Source organism: Macrosteles quadrilineatus, unplaced genomic scaffold (genome assembly GCF_028750875.1).
Source record: "Macrosteles quadrilineatus isolate MER2022 unplaced genomic scaffold, UCM_ALF_1.0 Scaffold_9__3_contigs__length_116548681, whole genome shotgun sequence".
NCBI classification, from domain to species: Eukaryota; Metazoa; Arthropoda; class Insecta; order Hemiptera; family Cicadellidae; genus Macrosteles; species Macrosteles quadrilineatus.
In genome coordinates, this window is record NW_026542602.1 from 73,268,464 (window position 1) to 73,289,297 (window position 20,834).

A 20,834-nucleotide genomic window follows, 5' to 3' on the forward strand; every position below is an offset into this window, starting at 1 on the left:
GATGGCTTGGGCAGATTGTGCTAATGCCTGAAGGCATTAGGTTGCCTGAAGGGAGGGTTGCCAAAGGTATCTCGTAGGGAATGTTCAATTCCGGTATGTTGGGTTTTGCATAAGATGTCAAAACCAAGAAGACACAGACAGTCTTGCTAACAAACTCGCTAAAATAGGTGTTAGAGGGTGAAGAGGAAAGGCAAACAGTATGCCAAAACCCGACAGAAGTTTATAAAATTTATTAAATAGGCAAATTTGAGCGAATATCAACTTAAATTTGTAAGGGTGAAAATAATGCATAACACTTGAGGTGACCAAGTACATACCCAGGTTCACCGCCGGCCTCCATGTTGTTAGCCAAGGTGACATCGTTGCTCCACACATCGTATTGCCACTTGCGGAGCCCCAGCACACCACACAACACTCGTCCACTGTGTATCCCCACCCTCATGTTGAGATGAACATCTGTTGCCTCCACGACAGCGCTGCAACATACAACTCATCAGCCAATCAAATGGCAAATGTCAAGTAGACTAACCACGTTTAGATGCTACGATCCAGCGAGTAAGAAGAGGGCCTGTTGGTAAGTGCTTTTAATTAAAACTCTTACTACACCTGCTCCGAAATCATGAATACTAATCCTACTTGTAGCTCGTTCACACTTTACAAACACAGGTAAAATGCTGGTTTATAGCCTAGCCTTCAAACACACCTGATGTATTGATTCTTTTTTAAAAGAGGTATGAACCAAGAGGTTGGATCAGTAGAGGATACAGAACTTCTTATTTTGTTTTCCTTTGATAAGGATGACCGGAAGTATTACAACCAGTACAATAACGGTAATCAAATAATGTAAACTCCTAATAAAAAGCATTGAACAATTTAACGCTTGCAAGACAAATGGACATAAGTGCAAATAAGCCTTTGTACTTACAGTTACATCCCTTCTTCTTGCAAGCTATGAGTTGATTGGCAACCAAATTAAATATCTACCTTATGGCTAAAAACCTTTTTTATGATGGGGATTGAAAATTGCAATATAAAATGGTTAACGTTACCTTTTGCGTCAAACTATCCTTGATGTAGTTAAAAAACAACTACAGCTGTTTCGCGCTGGGACACATCTTCAAGTTGCCGAGCGTTGAGATAAAAGTGCTTTCATCCGTGGATGAGTTTGCCAATACATATAATAATATATCTTAAACCATTTTATATTAAAAACCTTTCAATAGAACTCTACATTTGAAAAAAAATATTTTGGATTTTTAAGGTATAAATATCTTGACACAGTCTGATTTGGCTAAATATGATACTGGGTGAGTGGTAGTAGGCCTACACTTACGCGATGGCGTCTATCATGTCAAGCCCCATCTCTACCGCACAGTGAGCATGGTCTGACCTAGGCTCTGGCAGCCCAGACACACAGTAGTAGCAGTCTCCCAGGATCTTTATCCTCAAACAGTGATTATCCTGCCAACAAAACTCTCTATCAGACTACACTAGAAGCTTGGTAAAGTGACAAAGACAGTTGGAGTAGATAATGAAATTTAGAAGTCTAAAAGGGATGTTAGATAAAAATCATCTTGTTGTTTGGGAAATATCTGTAATTTAAATGTTTTACTCCTTTTATATTTTATAAACTGTGGACAAAATGCTAACATTTCAATAATACATGTCACATACCATCAACAGTAGCCACTCCCTAGTCTACCACTTACACAACATGACAACATGTATTCTGGTGATTGTCAAGAATACTGGCTTGAGCACTGAGCGTTGTTACTCTACTACCGTTAAATTTACCCGTGCTGTTAATTTGACTATCATATTACTGCCAATTAATATACAAAGTTTTAGGTTATGATTTTAAATAATTGATAAGGCAGGCCATAAATCAGAAGACATTAGCATAACTGTTTTGTAATTGATAAAATGTACATGTAATAGCCTCTTAAAAAACAAATGAATCTAATATGACCTCCAAAAAAGAAGCGATTGTACCAATGGTACAAACTACTCATTTTTCCAATAAAATGTAAAAGGAACACTTATGCAGTTTTTGAGACTCCGATACAAATAAAAATATCATTTTGAGAAAGTGAAAGGTGATATTTACGTTGGCAAGTTGGTCGAACCGGCCAAACAGTTCGTTGAGCAGCCTGACAAGTTCTTGAGCAGTGCACTGAGACGCCAGCACAGTGAACCCCACAATGTCGGCAAACAGGATACTAGAACATCAGTATATCAGTTACAAGTTGTTGAGTGTTAAAAGTTATAAAAAGTGTAATACTAATTTGTTTCACATTACTTCAGGCTAGATCTAGGGGTTGCGGCATTATCACTTAGATAAAATCCAGTTTATCTTAACTTTTGAGTGTTAAAAGTTATAAAAAGTGTAATACTAATTTGTTTCACATTACTTCAGGCTAGATCTAGGGGTTGCGGCATTATCACTTAGATAAAATCCATTGGTGACTTGGCGGGGATCGAACCCAGGACCCGTGCTCTAACCACTACGCCAGCTCGTTCCCCTACTAATAACACTCCTCGTAATACTACTTAAGGGTTTAGTGAATAAAACAGACCATAAATCAAGAATAAAAAGGGGCAACATTATTTATTGTAAATTTTATTTAAAAAAGCAACATTATATGGTAAATTTGATTAAATTTGTTGGTAAGCAAGGGAAGACTTCTGCATAGCCTGAGAAAATAGAGCCATAATGGCGCAAGACTGCTGGTTACTGTATGAACATCAACCTGTCCGTCTACAGAATTGGTGGAATACCCCCTTTTGCATACCTGACATTCTCATGGCGTTGTATGTAGATCTTGTGGAACTGTCCCTCTACAGGAGACATTATGTCTGCCTTCATCTCCATGGCTACATGTTGCGGCAAGACTGACAGCAGTAGCCTCTCCTGCAACACACAAACTCTTGACAACAAATCACCACTTAGAACTGACTTTAAATTGTAAAAACAAAAAACAAAAACTTTATGTTATGTTTAAAAAAGAAAGTATAATGAATTGGACGAACAAATTTCCTTAATTAACAGATATCAAAAAGATATTTTATGGATTGATACTAATTTATCAATCATTAAACATTTCAAATATGAGACAAAATTTCACATTCTTTAAAGACTCTTGGAAACCTTTTCAAGGACATTTCTTCAAGGCCTACCTTTAAAATATTAGAACAATAGGACCTTGATATCTTGAAGCTGAAGGGATTAGGGTAAGAGTTCAAGTTACTAAGTTTTTCGAGTAAGCGATGTTTGAGTTGTCAAAGTGTTATAAAAAATTTTGAGATATTGCGGGGTTGAAATCTGACTACGATATTAATTCATTGCCTTCATAACTCGACTTTAAATTAAAGAAAGTTTTGTGAAGTTTTCTGTCATTATATCATCCTTTAGAGGCAATAGGATTTTCACATATTCTCAGTATACTACACAGTTGAAAATTGACTAACCAGTTTCTCGTTCTCGTCTTCCATCTCCAGCCTGGCCGCGATGCAGTTGCGAGTGTCGAGGAACGCTCGTCTTTGCGCGTGTTCCATCAGTGTGTGTAGCAGCACTCCCACCACATTGGCACTGACAAACACTATCACATTGGCCATCACCTGAACACACCACACGGATACACTTGTAGATACAAACACATTAACTATATGGAACTGTTCTTTATGAGAAACATCCATTGTTCATAAATAGGTTGATTTACAATTGTCTTACTGTTTTAATCAAATCAATCAGCAGAACAAAAAATAAATAAAAAAACAATAACAGAACCATTTTGAATTTCTGCCCCTATGCGATAGAGAAATTTCCTAGTTAATTATAACATGTCATATTTCTAAATGATTATTTCTACGTAAACAAGATATATTAGACATTAGACATTATTTATTTGCACATAACATTCTTTTAGATGTGACTAGCTGAACCCGGCAGACGTTGTCTTGCCTTTGACTATTTATAATCCCGCGGGCTTTGCCCCGTTTAACTTCTTAATTTTCAAGATGATCTCGTTCGCATGGCTCAATCACGTCCTGGTTGAAGTTCGTTCGCTACGCTCACTCACCTTTAGGTTGGAGCTCGTTCGCTGCGCTCACTTGCCTTCAGGTTAGCTCGTTCGCTACGTTAACTTGCCTCCAGGTTGAAGTTTGTTCGCTACGCTCACTCACCTTTTGGTTGCAAATTAGCTGTTGTCATAAATGTAAAAGAAATAATAGTGCTGCACCCTGTTGGTAATCCTTGTAACTTTAATGCTATTGAACATCATAGAACAGAACCAACTTGTTTAATTGAAACAGCTGTTAAGATTCATTAATTCCATTTCTCATAAGGTTAACATGGGAAACTCCAGAGCCACTGGGGCGGAGCCGATTGGACGGATCACGAAATTGATGGTGTATAAACCTATTCCATGGCATTCTACACGTATGTACCAAGTTTCGTGGCAATCGGTTCAGCGGTGTCTGAGTTTATCACTGCCAAACAAACAAATATATATACAAACATCCTCTTTTATACTTATAGATAACATATAGAACAGGTGCATTGTCAAAATTGAGCCTAGACTAGAAAAATACAAAGTAACAGAAAAAAAAATACCTAGCCAAATAATGTTAATACAGTAGTTAAACAAATTAAAAAAACAAAAAATTAACTCAAGGGATGGTTATAAAATTCTTCTATTTTATAAAACGCACGTTCATCCATTTTTCAAAGTTTCTTGAAACTTGTTTGAACTCATTATTTTATAATATACCGGTAGTTTATTATACATTTTTAAACCTGCATACAAAGGACTTTTTTCAAATAAGGTGATTTGGTAATCTGAAAATTGTTTCGTTTCTTAGTTGTGTGTGAATTTGAATGAATCCGGGAGGTTATTTTTTATATTGTGTATGTAATTTAATAATTCAAATATGTATAGTCCTGTGAGTGTTTGGATTTTTAAATTTTGAAAATGTAATTTACAAGGACTTCTGGGGTGGGAGTTAGTCATAATTCGGACGATTCTTTTCTGAAGTCTGAAAATAGTTTTTGCATCAGTTGCCTGTCCCCATAAAATCACACCATACCTCAAGATGGATTCTACATAGGCATGATAAACCATTTTAAGTACTTCAATGGTGACACATTCTCTCAAGTGGACAAAGACAGATGATGCAGGTCTACTTTTTTCCTTTATAACATCTATATGCACCTTCCAGTTAATATTTTCATCTAGATGAATGCCTAGGAATTTATTTAACTTGCATTTACCGTTTTAAGAAAAACTGAAGTGTAATTACATTTAGTTAAGAAATCATAAATATATAAACACTGTAACAATTAAGACATGGATCTGCCCTCAAAGCATTGCAATGAATTAGTTAGATAGAAAAAATTTATTTACCTCCTTAAGCTTGGAATTAATCAAATCCAGCCAGAGCGGTTAAATAGCGCTATAAAGTTGAAAACACGCTTAAAATTGATATTTCTTCCCTCCTAAGGGGGTTTTAGCCAGACTCAGACTGTAACTCTTTTTTTAAGTGAGAAGCGTTTTGTACCCTGAAATTCTTCCCTATGAATTTCTAAACCTAAAACAATTTGCTCCACAACTGTTAATTAAAACAAATTAGTAATCTATACTTAGACAATATGGGTTTGCTCTGTTACATCACTTTTACAGTTGTCCTACATAACGATTTTTTCAATTAAGGTGGCATTTAAAAGCTTATGATCACACCTGCAAATGCTGATTAAAAAGGTAAGTTTCCTGTACGGACTCCCCTCACGTTGATCAACTGTGCCCTGATTAGGTAAATCACTCTTTATAGTGTGGATCTAAAATCAATAAATTTACTGTAAATTATTTATTGTACAAATTTTTATTTGATTTTAATGTTAATTTATGATTAATTTTCAATCTCTATTGAAATCACTCACGCAAATTTACTTAAGAAACCAACAGCAAAGTGTAAAAAAATTAATAACAAATATGCAGCCAATCTGCATATCAATTTAATTTAGGTCTGTGAAATTTCTAAAACGGTTTTCAAACGTAATATATAACAAAATGTATAAATGTTGATGATATTTCACCCTGACAGACTGGCAGTCTTCAATTCATCACAACGCTCTAGTTATCCCAAAGTTTGCATTTCAATGTCTTCCAACCCTAATTAGCTTCCCTCGCTCCTTTCTTTATACAATTCTTCATTCAAACCCTTTATGAACTTCTTCTTTTATTTAGTTATTTCAAAGGTGAAAATAAGTAACAATAAAGAGTGAACTATATATTGAAATAGTTGTAATGGATTTGATCAATATTAATTAACTGATACTTAAATATATTACAAGGTCTATTATTCTCAAAAAAGAATTACAGCTATTATATTGTATTTATCTAAAAAAATATTATGTACAGTAGATAAATTGACAGTTGATTCATTACATTCTTTAATAATAAATGTCTCCTTTTCGACAGTTAAAAAAATCCAGATGCTTAACATACAAAAAATTAACATTTTATAAGATTATTAAAAATGTGCAAGTGTTTTTGTCTCTATCTTTAAACATTGATTAACTTTAAAAACATTCTGAAATCACAACAAACTCCTTTTCTGAATCTAAAAAATGCACTTTTAAAGAAAAATATCGATTCAACCAATATTAGAAAATGAATTTGGTTTCAATTCATTAAAAACTCTTAAAGGGTCTTTTGAAACAGTGTAATTCGTTTCACTTCATAATTTGAATGAACCATTTAATTTGTAAGCTGGTCATGGCTAATACTTCTTTTTTAACTTCCAAAGTTAATTTCAAAGGTCAGTAATTAACCTGAAAAATATCAATACTGTAGGACTGATTAATGGACATGAATGGTTCAGAAAGCACCTGCATTGAATTTGTATTATGGTACTCCATTGCAGAAACATGGCAAGTCAGGAGACTGCAATCTGGTAATAGAGAGTCAGTCACCTTCTGATTAGGAACTTGTTGGTAGAATGCTGACATTTATCAGGTAACTGAGTATACTTAAAGACTAAGGTCCGCTACAATTCAACAAATATGGTTGAAGCACATTGAGGATTCTGCCCACCCTTTCTAGATTGTATTATTAGCTACGCAGTGCATTTTGTTTGCCATTTGGACTTGTGGGTACTTGTGGACACTAAGACCAGGATTGAGACTTACTTCATAAACAGCACTAGCCAGCCAGTCAATAAAATTCCCTTTTAAATTTAAATAAAATTTATTCCATGTATTTTCTCCAACAAGTTAATGTATGTATTTCAGTGTTATGGCGTCGTGAGCGCATGGACCTGCAAATGGAAATTAAAAATAAAAGAATTATGTACTACAATTATATTTTTCAGCCTTATTGCCAAATAACCTCGCTTTCTGTTCTAAATATTCATGATGTCACACTATGGTTAGACATACCTGTTGCCACAGCAGCTGGGGGAACTCGGTAGGCAATGTAGAGGCGACCGCAGTGTGAGCCACGGGTAGTGTCAGTCCAAAAAGTGCTGCCACCCACGTCTTGAGTGGCATCATAGCGTACGCCAGGAACACCACAAACAACACCTACACACAAAAACAACAACTATGATTACAAACATTTTGTATACATTTTGATTGTTGCTTATTAATGAGGAGATTTTATGTCAGGTTCCTCAGGTAAATTTAAGCTGAGAATACAGAGTTTTAGGTATAAGTTATAAGACCGATGAATTAATCAATCAAATCTTTAATCGTTAAAGTACAAGTGTGTACATTCCAATTACAAGTAGACATACAGTATTTGTTAAATAAGTAAGATTACACAGAGCATTAAGGTATTTGAAACATTTATTTTGAATTATTTTGGATAAATTGATTTTCTAATTATGATTTTTTATTTTTTTATTTGACAATTTGTATAACTAAACCAACACTTAGGCTGCTATAGTTCAAATAGAATGTGAATTCTTAATGTTCGGGAGATAACAGTGTTGGTGAATACTTGTAAAAGTTTTGGATGTGATGCAAGAATCCATCTTCACGAAAACTACTCAAATCAGCCCTGAAAAGTTGGACAGGAATTTTGACAGCTCAAGGATGCAGTCTCAAGATCAAGATTCTAAGTTATTGTTGATTTATTAAAATTATTACAACATTTGTTGTAAGCTTTGGAACCTGGAGATCACTTATATGTAGGACAGTTTCAATAGTATGCAATACTAACCCCTCCTTTAATGTTTAGGTTTTATTGATTATGTTTGCTTTTTTTATCAAATCAAACACAGAAAGATTGGTCAAAAGTAAAGGTACTTTGGTATTATACAGAGGCCACTTATTTTACAGCACGCTGCGGCAGTTATGTTAGGTTCTCATAAATATGTTTGAAGGACTTTCCTCGTTTCATTATGAATCGAACGATACCAGATGAGTCATACTGTCTATGATAACCCAACCTAACATAACCACCACAGCGCACTGTATAAGGATGGCCTCTGCATAATACCAAAGTAAATACAATTACTCTACCAGAAATGTCCTTATTATACAATTTATAGTAATTATTTCTTCAATGTGTCTTTATAAACTGCTCTAAATCTTTGGACAATTCCACTCAATGTTAAAAAGTTTGTAAAAAAATTATTTTAAATTTCTCATAGAAATTCATATGACCTTGTTAAGGAAATATTAGGTTATCCTTCCTTCAAAAAAAAACATAACATTTAAATTAGTGCAACAATACCTGTTCTTATCTTTATAATTTCTTTGATGTTACTTTATTCATAGATTTGGAGATGTAAAATGCATTCATCTGTTAATGCCGCATGATTGTAACCATATACACTTTTTTCACTCCTGAACTGATGATAAAGATTTCACTAACTGATAGTTTGACTATAGAAAGATAACAACCTTGTAAATAATAGTGAATATTGAACCCACCTGCCACACTCCGTCAGCCGCTACTCCGGGAGTAGTCCTGCCTCCCACGGGACCCAGCGGCAAAGAGACGGCCACAAATGTGGAGCAGAAGAACAATATCACATAGCAAACCCACAGCAGATACGCATCCTGAAACACAAATGATCAGGGGTGAAACTCAATTGGACACCTTATTTTCTCATTATTTCAAGGCCAGGCATCTTTTGTATAGGTTGTTATTTGCCACAAGCTAGGACTCATTACAAAGTTGGATTTAAAAATTTGTTTTCAATAAAAAGGATCAACAAATGCTTGTAGTCCCTTTCTAGCAATAGAGTAGAACATTCTATAGGACTTTAAGAAAATAAAACATGCAGTTTATGCTATTGAATATTGCAACATGTTTATGCTTTTAGTAGTTTCTTGTACTTTGGTTTATAATGTTAGAAAAAAAATTTCTAAAGCTGGGGTGGATGAATTTTGAGTATCTGTCTACGCAAAATCAATGTAATATTTTTCATAAACCTAGTGAAAACTATTACTTTAATATTTATATGAAATAAATTGATTGTAGTTTAATTAAAATTTTAGCACTGTTGTGTCAGAAAAAAACAGAAAGAATTTTTTATTTATTAATTAGAACAATTAGTTGTTGTAAGTAAATTGGTTTAAATTTAGTACAAATGTTGAAGACATTTAGTCAAATAAAAAAAATATCTAGATATCATAAGAAAGAATTTGCTACTACAGAAAAATAGACAACTAAACAAATTAATTGCATCCTAAACACCAATTTCCTCTTTAAGTCAGGGCCTCACATAAAAACTAAAAATAAGCGTTGGGGGAAAATAACCTTGACAAACTCAATTCCTGTAACCTATTTTTAACCAAACGCTTATTTCCAACCCTACTTACACACCCACCACTTATGCGTGCTAAAGCACACCTCCTATTTATCAGTTCTATTTCCGACTGTCACCGACCACTTAAGTAATCACCTACAGAAATAGTAAATTCCATCCACTACACGTGCTGCCGCAGTTATTTATTTTCTCAGAGTTTGATTACAAACAGGGCTCGCTCGGTTGGCAGCTTAGGTGTTTACGTACCTTGCTTATGGGTCAATTAACCACAAATGGCTCAGAGCCTTCCCAGTTTTACCAACCTATCTTCCCTAGGCCCCCCATGCTGTGTTATCTATATGAAAGAGTTGTTTTGTAGGAAATAAGCTCTTTCAATATATTCTAGCTCAAGTGACAACATGGTAACATATTATGATAACAAATAACCATAAGTTAAGGTCAAAGCACATACTGGTTGTAGTGAGATTGTAGTCCATCTCCATTTCTTTTAGTTAACTTTTTTATCCTCACTAAAAAACTTAAAAATCTAACAAATATTGTTCACAAGTCTTTAAAATTAATTTGAATTTAGGGTTCACCCATTTTGTACTGTAAGTTATCACAAAGGCAAAAGAGATCCTAAAAAGATAATCTGTTGTACCGAACCATGTCAGTACAATATGTATGTTTAAAAAAAAATAAGATAGAGTTGTTTGTGTTACTGATGATGTAATTTTGCATCAGTATGGACAGCATAGACACTTTAAAGGCCTGAGGGGTGAAGCCTTAACTGAATTATATAAACAAATTTCTTTGCACACATCTTCTAAGGCAGAAAATTTTCATTGCAATTCATTAAGCAGAGCATCTTGATAAATTTATGCTTGAACTTTTATCATAACAGAGAATAAATATTTAGAATGATTCTAAAGCTCTAAGGGTTAAATTAACAACGCTATTTTTATTAATAATTACTATTACAATTTGAAATAACAACCGTATTATACAAAGAAATGATAACAAGATTAAACTAAAGAATTTTAAAACTAAAAGATCCACACAACAGTGTATACAAAATTGGCAAGAGATTTTAACAATGTAGGTTTTACAAACAAAACGGCTTTTCATTAATAACAAAGGAAAACTAATCGTGAACCAAAGAAAGTTTTCTACACAAGACTGTTACTTTCAGAGTCTACTTCTCTACAAAGAAAAAAGCTCCTCTATACATGTTGCTGATATCCTTTTACACTAGATACTTACCCTATTGTTATAAATCCTCTGTTATATATTCTGTTACAGTACAATGGCCTTTTTTACCTTGTGATCTTTAAATTAGAGTCTGTATTTTATAATACCTTGTTTACTATTAAGTATTAAAGTATTACTTAAAGGTCAATTTCATTCTTAGATTAAACAATTTTTTAAATATGCATGTATACTAGTTGATAGTTACATGTATACTCAATGATATATTGCAAACCTTTGTGCCTTAAAGAAAGTTATATGTAAGTTAGTGTCATTGTAGAAACACGTTATCAGAATCTTTGTAAACTTATAAGTTTACTATTTTCCGTCATACTGCAGCAATAACAGCCATTTTTAAAGCATGCGTTGCGGGTCCAAAGTGCCATTTTTACTCTCTAGGGAGTAAAAATCAGCTGATATCAACTCAATTGTGAATTTCAACAATCGCATGTAACGAAAGTATGTATCGATTGTTTAATCAATTGTAGTTTATTGTTGCCTTATTGTAAATAGTTTGACATATCGAATAGTATAATATACACTAACACAATCGACGAAATGATTGAATCACTTACTAAACAGCTGCTACTTTCCATTATAAAATGAATTTGAAAACAAGTTAGAACAAGTTTTTGAGGTTACTTTAAATGAAAACTATTTAGTTTTGTAACATAGTTTGTTCAAATAATGGTGCAGTATGACAAAAAATGTACTTCATCACATGGGTAAAAAAGTGCCTTTTCAACCCTTGCTCATATTCCGACATAGGCTTCGCCTCGATCGTAAAACTTGACCTAAGGTCGAAAAGGGTCACTTTAGAATTGAATTTGTTGAATTATTGGTGATGAAATATACTACATATTATTATTGTCTCATACGTTAGTAAACAATTTGATGGTAATTTACAATGTTAATTTCATGCTACAATGTTAATGTACAATGCTAATTTCATATAAATTCTACGGTATACAGGTTTTAGGATAACAAATTCCAGAACCTATTAACATAGGCATTGTGCATGTTAAATTTTGAACTTTTTTTTGTTGCAAAAAAAAAAAAAAAAAATTTGATTAAAAACTAATTTATGTTGGCTTAGTAGAGAGATAGAGTGTTGGTGAGAAACTAGTAACCAGAAAGTAGTCCGTTCATTTTTTCTCGGAGTTGTGAAACTGAAAACAGCTATTAAGGACTTGTGTTATGGACAATAGACAATATTCTTTATTACATATTCATTGAGAATAGTACAGTCTCATATTTGCAAGTGGATTACAGAAACATTTCATTTATCCTACAATATATAATAATATAGTAATATATAATGTATAATCCTGGGTGAAAAAAAGTCATTAATAAAGCCTCACTCATTCTATCCTCATGCTCATCTTCCCCTCAAACAAAGCACAATAAGGTGTCTGTATTGCATTATTAAAAAAAACCCTTAATAATAAAAAAAAACCCTAATATTCCAGAAAACCGAGAGTAAAATAATTAACGCAATGATCTCAACACAAACAGAGCACTAACGTCTGGCGATGATGTGAGGTGCTCAATTGTCGGAAACATTACAACCCGAGCACAGTAACGGGGCATGAATGAACGCTGAATGTGCAATGCCAACGACAATAACACGGCAATAAATCCAGCTGAGAGGCGGCCAACACTGCGGTGGCCCTACATTTGTTTTCTTAACTGTTTGATTCATCCGTCATTTGCACTTTCAGTTAGCGTCGGCTCATTAGTTGTGAAAAGCGAGATAGTTGTAGGACAGGCAGCTCTAATTAAAATAATATCTCCACAAGTACTATGATCTTTTAATAGAAATACCGAGTTGATAAAAAAAATATTTATACTTGTTGAACAAAGTATTTCACCCATTCTTTTAACCTTTACACAGCATAAATCAGCAAAATAAAGATGGAAAACAAAAAAACTAATCAAATTTTACTGTAAAAAAATGTTTTGTAATACTAATACAGTCATATTTAGACTATAGAACAGGATGCATTGTCTGTCCATGAGTAACACTATCGGTAAGACATAGGTACAGTATTTTGAGAAATTTTGCAGTATCCCTAAAATAGTAAAGATTAGAGAAAAAGAATGATTATGCATTAGCCCCTTTCTAAATAATATTAAAAATATGTAAACCATTGTTCATTAAAATTCAATTACACATTTTGACATTTAAATGGAAGAAAAGTCTGCAAGGTTGATATAATTAACTAAATCTGTTGTTGTTTTTTATTTTTCTTGTTTTAATCCCCCATAAATGATTAAAGATTGTAGCCTTTTTGTTGTTGGTGTATACGGTGCTTAAAATAAAGTTAAAACTTTTCTTTTGTACAAGTTCTAAATGTTATTATTTTGAAGAAAAAAAATTAAATTAGATCAAACGTTTGGTATGACTGTTCATTGTTTCAGATGAAACCCAGTGAAGGAGTGCCTTACGTTGAACAAAATTATATAATTTTTCAACACAAATTAAAGATAAAGAGGATTTTTAAGACAACTGCAATTCTTAATAAAATCAATCATAACGGTAAATATGTAAGTTAGTTTTATTTCAAGTAAGATAATCATATAATGTGATACAATTCACCCAGATAAGAGTCGAGGGTTGCCAGTTGGCAGTGGTATTGGTATTTTACTACATTAGGGTAATGTTTTACTTTTACAACCCTCCTTTAGAGTTTTCAATACTTTTCTAGCCCGCTAATTTTATTTTAGCTTCAGTGAGATTAGAGTGATTTCATATAAAATATACGGAAAATTTTCAATCATCTTGACTTGTAAATGAAACTATATTAACCTTCTCTAGCATGATAAAATGCATAGAAAAAAAAAAATAGTAGGGTGCATTCACTTTCAATAAACATAGAAAAACTCTTTACATTATCTTAATTTAATTTATATTATCATTATTAGTAAAGAAATATGTTTAAACACTTTTAGCTAAGGATGCAGATGTTGATGACTCACTTGAGCATTGAAGTGCCTTTACTTAAGAGACATCCATAAATAACATATGTCGTAGTGGGTAGGGGAAGATATAACCAAGAGGCCAGAGAGTACAGCTCCAAGCCACCAAAGCATCGACGATATATTTAATTTAATTCTATTACTCATAACTTCATATACGAAACATACTTTAAACCTCAAACATTTGATATATTCTTACGGAATCATTATTTTATTTTAGAACATTTGGGAGAAGACATAAATTTAGAAATAACAGTTAAATGTGGTAAATTGAGTTAAATAAGCACACTTTTAAGAAATTTGCAAATGTCACAAAATATATAATATGTTAAGTTTTTGTTGATTAGTTAGGTATTACAATTGTGTTTTTTTTACTCAATTTAAAATCTATATCTTAAATAAACTAAACAAATACAATATGAGTTTTCTCTGTAACATCCGTTTTTTGCCCTTCCTACTGAACTGATTTCAACGATTAGGTGTCATGTCAGAGCTCATAATTTAGAAGAGGGATGAAAGGTAATTTTATTTAGGGCTTTGCCCCCTTAACTGATTGTTATACTGTATTTTATATAGTACCCTAGCCATAAGGCCTGCTAATATATAACAAGTGTATATATTAAGACTAAAAGTCTCAATTTGTACATTTATTTTGTATTTTATTGTAGTCCCCCTAGTGATTACATAATTTCATAACAATGTATCAAATTTAATCCATGACATTGACTAGCTTAGAAAAATATTTAAAACTGGTTAGATCAATTCTTACCAATGGTTTAAGAGTTTTATAATCTTTAGATTTTTAACACAAATCTTGCCAAACAGAACATATAGAAGTTTTAGGAACTGCCCAAAGATTTTTAAAATCCAATATCAAATCTCTTGTTAAATTACCACAAGAAGAAATATGTTAATTGCATTTTTTTTTTACTTCACTGGTAAAATATCCTAACTGCAAAGACAAACCAGTAAAAATAAGGGAAAAAATATTTTTTTTCATAAACACTGTGTCAATTGATCTCGTTTTTGTTTAGTTCCCAAACTCTTACTGGGAAATTTCCTGAATTTAATGCCATACCATAATTTAATTTAATGGGTCAGAACTGCTAGAGCAGAAGCAGGAACAGATAAATAGCCAGTGCAGATCTTAAAATGAAATAAGATTTATGACCTTAATACTCCCAGTTTATTGCTGTACTTGCCGTAAATTACAGTACATAGTTCCTAACTGTAATAAAATATGTCAAAGAAACTATACAAATCCCTCTTCTGAAATAAGTTCCAGAAGTTGAGAGTAAAAAATCAATATGGCTAAAATTTACAAAATTATTAAAATAATGATTCTTTAAATTGTTTTTTTTTTTATAATACAAAGTTAAAAGGTGCTATATGTAATATGTATGGCTTCAGTTAAGGGTTAGGGTTTCTTTTAATAGATGCGGCAACATATAAAAATAATTAATATAAGATTTAGCCTATTATATTACCAACTTGGATACAAGTGGCCATGGCAGTTAGCAGTAAGATTTATTTATACCCGAAAGCTTCGTAATGGGAAAAATGAAAAGGGAATCATTTATTTCTTTAATGCGACAAACAAAGGTTTCATTGCCATCATTGACAACAGAAAGTCAATTTTAACACTTTCTTGACTTCAAATGCTGTCGCTAAGTTCAAATGAATTTTTCTACAGAGAAAATATTTATGACCGGAAGCAGAGGCCCGTACGGGGGGGTGTGGGGTGGCCTGTGCTCCCCCACCCCAACTTTTGGGAATGTCTTGATAAATAAAATTAATTTTAGCTTATTTTTAGACTTTATAGTGCTGATATGTTGTGCTTTTTTCCAGGTAGGATGATCACTTTAGTTAGTTGAGTAGTTTGATTTAGCCCTTTTAATTAGTAATAACATGTATGTGTAAGTGTGTTGTGTATTCAAAAAATTGTAAGATCTGGGTTAATATTGAACCGATAAAGATATGAATACATTTATTTTTATTCATTTATGCACTGAAGCGCAAAAACTAGTTACGAAAATAAGAATTCATATTTATTATCAATCTTTAATACTACATTATAAAATCAAAAGGTGGTTTCACCCTTTACTTTTAATGTTGTAAAGGCATAACTATTGTACTAGACATAAAAATGTGAACAAATTGCATTTCACAAGAATCAATATCGTACCTGCATCAGCTTAGTGTTTAGAAAGACAAGGAGCAGTGCGAAGAGTAGACAGTGAGCGATGTGGTAGACATTCTGAGCAGTCGGGGCCTGGGAGTAGGCAAAGCTTAGGTTGGCCAGCACAGCAGTTAGCAGCACAAACATGGCCACTACACTGGCTACTGATGAGTGTTGCAGCTTGAAGATGTAGCGCTGATACAATGACTCTAGCTCATCATTCTCAAACCTGCAGACAAATACAACTCATCAGCACAAACATGGCCACTACACTGGCTACTGATGAGTGTTGCAGCTTGAAGATGTAAGCGCTGATACAATGACTCTAGCTCATCATTCTCAAACCTGCAGACAAATACAACTCATCAGCACAAACATGGCAACTACACTGGCTACTGACGAGTGTTGCAGCTTGAAGATGTAGCGCTGATACAATGACTCCAGCTCATCATTCTCAAACCTGCAAACAAATACAACTCATCAGCACAAACATGGCCACTACACTGGCTACTGATGAGTGTTGCAGCTTGAAGATGTAGCGCTGATACAACGACTCCAGCTCATCATTCTCAAACCTGCAGACAAATACAACTCATCAGCACAAACATGGCAACTACACTGGCAACTGATGAGTGTTGCAGCTTGAAGATGTAGCGCTGATACAATGACTCTAGCTCATCATTCTCAAACCTGCAGACAAATACAACTCATCAGCACAAACATGGCCACTACACTGGCTACTGATGAGTGTTGCAGCTTGAAGATGTAGCGCTGATACAATGACTCTAGCTCATCATTCTCAAACCTGCAGACAAATACAACTCATCAGCACAAACATGGCCACTACACTGGCTACTGATGAGTGTTGCAGCTTGAAGATGTAAGCGCTGATACAATGACTCTAGCTCATCATTCTCAAACCTGCAGACAAATACAACTCATCAGCACAAACATGGCCACTACACTGGCTACTGATGAGTGTTGCAGCTTGAAGATGTAGCGCTGATACAATGACTCCAGCTCATCATTCTCAAACCTGCAGACAAATACAACTCATCAGCACAAACATGGCCACTACACTGGCTACTGATGAGTGTTGCAGCTTGAAGATGTAGCGCTGATACAACGACTCCAGCTCATCATTCTCAAACCTGCAGACAAATACAACTCATCAGCACAAACATGGCAACTACACTGGCAACTGATGAGTGTTGCAGCTTGAAGATGTAGCGCTGATACAACGACTCCAGCTCATCATTCTCAAACCTGCAGACAAATACAACTCATCAGCACAAACATGGCAACTACACTGGCAACTGATGAGTTTTGCAGCTTGAAGATGTAGCGCTGATACAATGACTCCAGCTCATCATTCTCAAACCTGCAAACAAATACAACTCATCAGCACAAACATGGCCACTACACTGGCTACTGATGAGTGTTGAAGCTTGAAGATGTAGCGCTGATACAATGACTCCAACTCATCATTCTCAAACCTGCAAACAAATACAACTCATCAGCACAAACATGGCCACTACACTGGCTACTGATGAGTGTTGCAGCTTGAAGATGTAGCGTTGATACAATGACTCCAGCTCATTATTCTCAAACCTGCAGACAAATACAACTCATCAGCACAAACATGGCAACTACACTGGCAACTGATGAGTGTTACAGCTTGAAGATGTAGCGTTGATACAACGACTCCAGCTCATCATTCTCAAACCTGCAAACAAATACAACTCATCAGTACAAACATGGCAGAGTGTTACAGCTTGAAGATGTAGCGTTGATACAACGACTCCAACTCATCATTCTCAAACCTGCAAACAAATACAACTCATCAGTACAAACATGGCAACTACACTGGCTACTGATGAGTGTTACAGCTTGAAGATGTAGCGTTGATACAACGACTCCAACTCATCATTCTCAAACCTGCAAACAAATACAACTCATCAGCACAAACATGGCAACTACACTGGCAACTGATCAGTGTTACAGCTTGAAGATGTAGCGCTGATACAATGACTCCAACTCATCATTCTCAAACCTGCAAACAAATACAACTCATCAGCACAAACATGGCCACTACACTGGCTACTGATGAGTGTTGCAGCTTGAAGATGTAGCGCTGATACAATGACTCTAGCTCATCATTCTCAAACCTGCAAACAAATACAACTCATCAGCACAAACATGGCCACTACACTGGCTACTGATGAGTGTTGCAGTTTAAAGATGTAGCGCTGATACAATGACTCCAGCTCATCATTCTCAAACCTGCAAACAAATACAACTCATCAGCACAAACATGGCCACTACACTGGCTACTGACGAGTGTTGCAGCTTGAAGATGTAACGCTGATACAATGACTCTAGCTCATCATTCTCAAACCTGCAGACAAATACAACTCATCAGCACAAACATGGCAACTACACTGGCTACTGACGAGTGTTGCAGCTTGAAGATGTAAGCGCTGATACAACGACTCCAGCTCATCATTCTCAAACCTGCAGACAAATACAACTCATCAGCACAAACATGGCCACTACACTGGCTACTGACGAGTGTTGCAGCTTGAAGATGTAAGCGCTGATACAACGACTCCAGCTCATCATTCTCAAACCTGCAGACAAATACAACTCATCAGCACAAACATGGCAACTACACTGGCTACTGACGAGTGTTGCAGCTCGAAGATGTAACGCTGATACAATGACTCCAGCTCATCATTCTCAAACCTGCAGACAAATACAACTCATCAGCACAAACATGGCCACTACACTGGCTACTGACGAGTGTTGCAGCTTGAAGATGTAGCGTTGATACAACGACTCCAGCTCATCATTCTCAAACCTGCAAACAAATACAACTCATCAGCACAAACATGGCCACTACACTGGCTACTGACGAGTGTTGCAGCTTGAAGATGTAGCGTTGATACAACGACTCCAGCTCATCATTCTCAAACCTGCAAACAAATACAACTCATCAGCACAAACATGGTCACTACACTGGCTACTGACGAGTGTTGCAGCTTGAAGATGTAGCGTTGATACAACGACTCCAGCTCATCATTCTCAAACCTGCAAACAAATACAACTCATCAGCACAAACATGGCCACTACACTGGCTACTGACGAGTGTTGCAGCTCGAAGATGTAGCGCTGATACAATGACTCCAGCTCATCATTCTCAAACCTGCAAACAAATACAACTCATCAGCACAAACATGGCCACTACACTGGCTACTGACGAGTTTTGCAGCTTGAAGATGTAGCGTTGATACAACGACTCCAGCTCATCATTCTCAAACCTGCAAACAAATACAACTCATCAGCACAAACATGGCCACTACACTGGCTACTGACGAGTGTTGCAGCTCGAAGATGTAGCGCTGATACAATGACTCCAGCTCATCATTCTCAAACCTGCAAACAAATACAACTCATCAGCACAAACATGGCCACTACACTGGCTACTGACGAGTGTTGCAGCTTGAAGATGTAGCGTTGATACAACGACTCCAGCTCATCATTCTCAAACCTGCAAACAAATACAACTCATCAGTACAAACATGGCAACTACACTGGCTACTGATGAGTGTTACAGCTTGAAGATGTAGCGTTGATACAACGACTCCAACTCATCATTCTCAAACCTACAGACAAATACAACTCATCAGCACAAACATGGCAACTACACTGGCTGATATAATGACTCCAGCTCATCATTCTCAAACCTGCAGACAAATACAATTCATCAACACAAACATGGCAACTACACTGGCTGATATAATGACTCCAGCTCATCATTCTCAAACCTGCAGACAAATACAATTCATCAACACAAACATGGCAACTACACTGGCTACTGACGAGTGTTGCAGCTTGAAGATGTAGCGCTGATACAATGACTCCAACTCATCATTCTCAAACCTGCAGACAAATACAACTTATCAGCACAAACATGGCCACTACACTGGCTACTGACGAGTGTTGCAGCTTGAAGATGTAGCGCTGATACAATGACTCCAGCTCATCATTCTCAAACCTGCAGACAAATACAACTTATCAGCACAAACATGGCCACTACACTGGCTACTGACGAGTGTTGCAGCTTGAAGATGTACCGCTGATACAATGACTCCAGCTCATCATTCTCAAACCTGCAGACAAATACAATTCATCAACACAAACATGGCAACTACACTGGCTACTGACGAGTGTTGCAGCTTGAAGATGTAGCGCTGATACAATGACTCTAGCTCATCATTCTCAAACCTGCAGACAAATACAACTCATCAGCACAAACATGGCAACTACACTGGCTACTGACGAGTGTTGCAGCTTGAAGATGTAGCGCTGATACAATGACTCCAGCTCATCATTCTCAAACCTGCAGACAAATACAATTCATCAACACAAACATGGCAACTACACTGGCTGATATAATGACTCCAGCTCATCATTCTCAAACCTGCAGACAAATACAATTCATCAACTCAAACAATGCAACTACACTGGCTACTGACGAGTGTTGCAGCTTGAAGATGTAGCGCTGATACAATGACTCTAGCTCATCAACCACACACACAAGTGAAATTATGTGCTAGTAAACATTTTTTGGCTAAGTAAGTGTTGATAGTTGTGTGATGATAGTTTTGTT

The 20,834-nt window shown here is 35.2% G+C and overlaps 1 protein-coding gene and 1 long non-coding RNA gene across 9 annotated transcripts in view; both read right to left on the minus strand.

The window, feature by feature from the left end:
• Nucleotides 1-16,387, minus strand: part of LOC129004284 (Ca(2+)/calmodulin-responsive adenylate cyclase-like) — a 63,011-nt gene extending 46,624 nt beyond the window's left edge. For all 6 annotated transcript variants that reach the window (XM_054432811.1, XM_054432810.1, XM_054432808.1 and 3 more), the window contains exons 1-8: nt 16,169-16,387; nt 8,936-9,064; nt 7,436-7,579; nt 3,469-3,618; nt 2,793-2,911; nt 2,108-2,219; nt 1,334-1,461; nt 318-476 (exon numbers count right to left, since the gene is read on the minus strand). In XM_054432811.1, the coding sequence (XP_054288786.1) occupies nt 318-476; nt 1,334-1,461; nt 2,108-2,219; nt 2,793-2,911; nt 3,469-3,618; nt 7,436-7,579; nt 8,936-9,064; nt 16,169-16,309 (1,082 nt within the window). In that variant the 5' untranslated portion in view covers nt 16,310-16,387. The remainder of the gene's footprint in view (nt 1-317; nt 477-1,333; nt 1,462-2,107; nt 2,220-2,792; nt 2,912-3,468; nt 3,619-7,435; nt 7,580-8,935; nt 9,065-16,168) is intronic.
• A 3,968-nt stretch (nt 16,388-20,355) lies between these two features.
• Nucleotides 20,356-20,834, minus strand: part of LOC129004286 (uncharacterized) — a 48,811-nt gene continuing 48,332 nt past the window's right edge. Inside the window, exon 4 of one of the 3 annotated variants that reach the window (XR_008491690.1) lies at nt 20,356-20,449. This is a non-coding gene — a long non-coding RNA (uncharacterized LOC129004286). Of the gene's footprint in view, nt 20,450-20,475; nt 20,565-20,623; nt 20,646-20,834 lie in introns of those variants that run through there. The other 2 variants (XR_008491691.1, XR_008491692.1) reach the window with 2 other exon arrangements.